The sequence below is a fragment of the Lupinus angustifolius genome, chromosome LG17 (genome assembly GCF_001865875.1).
Source record: "Lupinus angustifolius cultivar Tanjil chromosome LG17, LupAngTanjil_v1.0, whole genome shotgun sequence".
Classification (NCBI taxonomy): Eukaryota; Viridiplantae; Streptophyta; class Magnoliopsida; order Fabales; family Fabaceae; genus Lupinus; species Lupinus angustifolius.
Window position 1 is genome coordinate 5,839,374 of NC_032025.1, and position 5,731 is coordinate 5,845,104.

General features: G+C 34.6%; 2 protein-coding genes across 2 annotated transcripts; one reads left to right on the top strand and one right to left on the bottom strand.

Annotated features, from left to right (window-relative positions):
- LOC109330815 (uncharacterized mitochondrial protein AtMg00810-like) lies at nucleotides 1,481-1,885 on the top strand. Its single transcript, XM_019565093.1, has one exon. The coding sequence runs from the start codon at nucleotides 1,481-1,483 to the stop codon at nucleotides 1,883-1,885; it is 405 nt and encodes a 134-aa protein (XP_019420638.1).
- On the bottom strand, nucleotides 4,227-5,233 carry LOC109331046. The gene is made up of 2 exons (XM_019565325.1): nucleotides 4,733-5,233; nucleotides 4,227-4,601 (listed from the first exon to the last, which is right to left on the bottom strand). Exons 1-2 carry the CDS (start codon nucleotides 5,187-5,189, stop codon nucleotides 4,552-4,554), a joined length of 507 nt encoding a protein of 168 aa, XP_019420870.1. The 5' UTR covers nucleotides 5,190-5,233; the 3' UTR covers nucleotides 4,227-4,551.

Here is a 5,731-nt window from a genome sequence, read left to right on the forward strand (position 1 = left end):
TCCCAGGGCTAAGAGGTGTATATTCCTTGGTTACAAACCAGGAACCAAGGGCTATTTGCTTCTTGACATGACAACCAGACAAATTTTAGCTAGTAGAAATGTTCATTTCTATGAGCCTATTTTCCCATACTCCATACAACCTCTCCAAACTGTCCAAGACCAGCCATATATGTCATCCTTCCTGCCCTATGACCAACCCATCATGCCTATACAGACTACTAACAATCAAGACCAAGAACCACCCATCACAGACCAACCAAACACTCAAGCAACAGACCCATCATCACCCACAAATCAATCAATAGATCAACCTACACCCAACTCAACCCACAATTCGCCATTTGTCACACTTAAAAGGTCACACAGGCCCCATATTCCTCCTACCTATCTAAAAGATTTCCACTGCAGCCTTCTAAACTCATCTACTTTTGACCACCCATGCAACATTATTCATCCAATAACTTCAACTTTATCTTATCAGTCCTTATCACCAAACTATTTACATTACATCCTCAACATTACAACACACAGTGAACCAAGAACCTTTAGTCAAGCTGTTAAATCAGAGGGGTGGATCAAGGCTATGCAAAGTGAATTGCAAGCCTTAGAACAAAATAAAACCTGGACTGTCATGGAATTGCCCCCTGGAAAGAAAGCTATAGGATCAAAATGGGTCTATAAATTGAAGTACAAAGTTGATGGTAGAATAGAGAGGCATAAAGCTCACCTTGTAGCAAAAGGGTTCACACAAACAGAAGGATTAGACTACTTCGATACGTTTGCACCTGTCATCAAGCTCACTACGGTAAGGTTATTGTTGGCTGTTGCATCCTCTCAAGGTTGGTTGTTGGAACAACTTGATGTAAACAATGCATTTTTGCATGGTGATTTGGATGAGGAAGTTTATATGAGCCTACCTCAAAGGGTTCATTCTTCTATCCCTAATCAAGTGTGCAAATTGAATAAATCCTTATATGGATTGAAGCAGGCAAGTCGTCAATGGTTTGCAAAGTTATCGAGGGCCTTGGTGGGTTTAGGATATCATCAATCTCACCATGATCATTCCTTATTCACCAAGTCTAAGGGCACAAAATTTACTGCTTTATTAATTTACGTGGATGACTTGATTTTAGCAGGGAATGATGATGTTGAAATACAGTTGGTTAAACATCATCTACATACACGATTCAAGATAAAGAATCTTGGTAAGCTTAGATACTTCCTTGGTTTGGAGGTTGCTCATTCTTCTAAAGGTATCACACTATGCCAAAGGAAGTACACACTTGACCTCCTCTTGGATACAGATTTCTTAAACTCTAAGCCTGTGTCAACACCCATGGTGAAGGGGTGTTCTCTTTCTCAAAATGACAGCCCATTATTTCATGATGCATTGTTGTATAAACAGCTGGTTGGTAGACTGTTGTATTTTACCAACACACGACCAGACATTTCCTTTGATGTCCAACAACTCTCATAGTTCATGGCATCTCCTACAAACAATCATTATAAAGCTCTTACAAGGATTTTGCGTTATCTCAAGGGTAACCATGGTCAAGGATTATTTTATCCAGTAAATTCTTCTCTACATATTAAAGCTTTTAGTGATTCCGATTGGGCTACATGTCCTGATACACGTCGTTCTATCTCTGGTTATTGCACTTTCTTAGGAGATTCTTTGATTTCATGGAAATCAAAGAAACAAACTACTGTTTCTCGCTCATCTTCGGAGGCTGAATATCGTGCATTGGTGTTGGCTTCGTGTGAAATTCAATGTCTAACTTTTCTGTTAGACGATTTTCAATTGCATTATACACAATCTGCTTTGCTTTACTGTGATAATAACTCTGCAAGATACATTGCTGCCAATGGGGTGTTTCATGAATGAACAAAACATATTGAAATCGATTGTCATGTTGTTCATGAACGATTGCAAAAGAAGTTGTTTCATTTACTTTCTCTTTCAACTCATGATCAAGTGGCGGATATTCTTACCAAAGCATTAGACCGTGTTGTTTTGTTTGTGTGTGTGTGTGTGTGTGTGTGTGCGCGTGTGCGTGTGCGCGTGCGGGTGCGCGCGTGCGAGCGTGCGGGTGCGCGCGTGCGTGCGGGTGTGTGTAAAGGTAACTCTTGCAAACATAAGAGATGAGAATCTCAACAGTATTATCAAAGCCTAGTATACGTAGTATGCTATCACACTCATAAGAAGAGACTCAGAGAAACTTTACCACATACTTTAATATATAATTTATTTGCTTTAATTTAAACAACTACGACATTTTTTCAGAAGCTGACTCACTTTTACTTATTTTTCAGGGCATGGGGATGAGGAAACATATGAAGCTCTGCAAACTGAAGAGGTGCTGATGATATTATCAGTGCTTTTTAGGGCAATTGGAAATCTTAATTATTTTTCATTTATCCATCAAACAAGTACTACATACCAGTAAACAAGTACAACTAGATTGGACAAGTTTAGTATACATCAGTTCTGTAAGAAGTAAAAAAGGAATTGTTCAACCACAAAGATAATTTTGTTTTCCAATATTTTTTCTAATAAAAATTAAACATGTCATACAATTAAATTAGGTAATTATCAACTAGATGTTGGTCTAGTTATACATGTAAGACCCTGCTAGATTCTGAGATGACCAAATGGTCAAATGTTCAATTTCTGGAAGGGACACTTGTTTGAAATGCAACCACAGATCTTAAAAGAGATTAATTCCTTCCCCAAGAAAATGAAGAAATATCTTGGTTGTACAAAAAAAATGAGGTAACTAGTAATGTCACCAAGTATTAGCGGGGACCTTAGGAGGGAAAAGAATTGAAAGAAAATTAAGGATGAGGATCACATGTCCCCATTCATGTCCCATTTGGTGTACCACACCAATCATAGAGCTCATTTATTTAAAAAGAAAAATTATAAAAACAGAAATTAATATTTTAATATTATTTTGTGATGTTTGATTGGTCTGGGACAGGGAGACAGAAAAATTGTGGGACAGATAATCCTTTGTTCAAAAATTAAAGGGTTAACTGTTAAGCAATAAGTTTACTTTCCTGATGTTTAAAAATCAGTAAGAAAGCCTGCGGTTACACGATGAATAAGATCTACTCTTTTAAACTTTGTGTTTGGTACAATTGAAAATTTGTTATATTAATTAAAAATTTAAACAGTTATTATTATTGATTTTTTATTCATTATCATTAGTTCTGAACATGATTATTAAAGACAAAAAATTTTTGTTGCTTATAAGATAATCCATCATTTCTCTACCCTTATTTAAATCAAAATAAAAAATTCAAACTTTACTTAAAACCTTACCTCTCCATTCCCTGGATCATTCTCTTCCATCCAAACATGTCCATGCATTCCATGTATCAGCGAACATCAATCGAAACATGTCCATGCATTCCATATTCTTATGTGCATATATTATGTTTTATTGAATTATAGCACCTAAGTTTTGCACCTGAGCTGTAAATACTAATAGACACAGTATGCTATAGCTTTTTATTAGGTTCAAGTAGTTATAGGTTATTCTCTCTCTCTCTAGAATGAGTACAACATGGTCATCCAAATTCAAAGAAAAAAGAGTTGCAAAATACCAAGGACAGAACTTGAATTGAACTGAAGATATGATCCACAGAGAATAGATGACAGAGGAAACTTATAGTAAATAGTTATGGTTGTACACAAACATTTAGCGTGTCCCTAAGAAAATACAGAAGTTAGTAAGCAAATTGTCTATTTGTGTTTAATAAAAGAATGAATACAATATGATTGTATAATCTTCATAGAAAATAAATAATTTCGTAAATTCAACAAGATTTGGATAAGGAAATTTTGCAGTAAAATCTAATTTAATTGTATGAAGGATACACGTTATTTTGGTCTCATACAAATTAGTTTTAGAAAATTGATCTCTCATCAAATCAATTCCTACTATTTGTATCTCATCTTCATTCAAATAATCAAGATGAATATCAAATCAATTTCTAATATGTGTATCTCTTCATTCAAATAATGAAGATGAATGATGCTTAAAATAGATTTCCCAATCAATGTGAATATATTAAGCCTAAGGTCCTAGAATAATAAATCTATGATTTTGTGTGTATGAAAAATATTAAAAGGAGGGAAGGTAATATAACAATTATTTTCATTCGTTCTCCTTGATTTTTCATCCATTAATTCTTATTTTTCGCTCAACTAGCTATTTTATTAGTGGCAATGTGTACACAAGATACACAAGATCCTCCATACTAAATAGTGTTACCGAAATAATGAATGTAAAGATTTGCAGATAATGGATTAACATAACTGCACAATCTTTCCAAAATTAAAGTAACACCACTCAAAATTAATTTTTTTTATATTCAAGCTAATAATATGTCTGTCTTGTTACTTCATACAATCATTGGATGGCATGCATTATATATATATCTACATATCTATATGGGTCACATTATATAATTCTTTCTAAAGAAAAAATAAAACCCAAATTTGATAACAAAAGCCATCCTCATACAGACAAGAGTAACCTTTCATCACTGATCTGAAAATCCACCTTTCCTCCCACCAATCTTAAGCGCAAGACCTGCATAATACATTCAAATTCAAGATCAAAACACAACATATAAAAAGTTAAATAGTTACACAATATCAAAAACAAAACACCATAATTCAATCTCAAAGTCCAATTAATATATCCATCTTTGTTAGTGTTACCTTGGCCTGAAGGATTTATACAAGTTGGTGGATCATCAAAACGAGAGAAAGCTAGGTGTTTAAAGGCAAAGCCAATATCAATCACAATGAGACCATTTGATGGATCAGTAACTATGATATCTTTCACAGGTAGCCATAGGAAAAGTTCTTCCCTTGACATGCCCTTAAATACCTTGAGCTGCCCAAAACTAAGGTTAGCCTTAACAACACTATCAAAGAACACCGCTGTTTCATAATGAACCAAACATGGATGACCCAAGTGCACCTCCAAAGCTCCATTTTGGTCCAATTTGTAGGACTTTACACCCTCAGGGAATAGTCCTGCTGGTAAGCCATGGTTTCGGAGAACTTGGTGAAGAGGGGTAGAATCCGAAGCTTCGATTGTGATGAGGGGAAGAAGGAGAATGATAATAAGAGGGAGAAAGATTGGGACATGAAATCTGGGTGTCAGAGACATAGTGTGAGTTGGTGAGAGTGGACCAGATTTCGAGATTTTTAAGGTTTTCGATTCGAAGTCACGAGAAACATTTTATGTGGGGCACACTAAACATGGGACTCTGTAATATCGAATGTGTCCCTTTTTCTACACAAAAAAAAATGATGAGTCTATGTGATAATGTGTGATGTTAGGATTATTTTTTTGGGAATATTACTAGGATATTCTTTATTTTTTGGATAAGAAATTAATCTCTTTTGGGTAAGAAATTAATCTCTTTTGGGTTTGTGATTGTCTCTACCAATAACAGTGTCACTTTCAAGAATCGAACTCGATCTTGGAAATCCAATAAGACCTTACACTATTAGAATAACGTGTTGATAGAATTATTTCAATGCTCTTAAGCAAAACTTAGCTACCAATGAGTAGATAACAAATAGATATAAGCTTCTACATTATAGTTGTGATTTGTGAAAGTATAGCTTATTAAACAATAATTATTTTACAAAGTAGCTATAAAATAAGTTGACATTTACTGAATTAATAAAAATGACATAAAATAT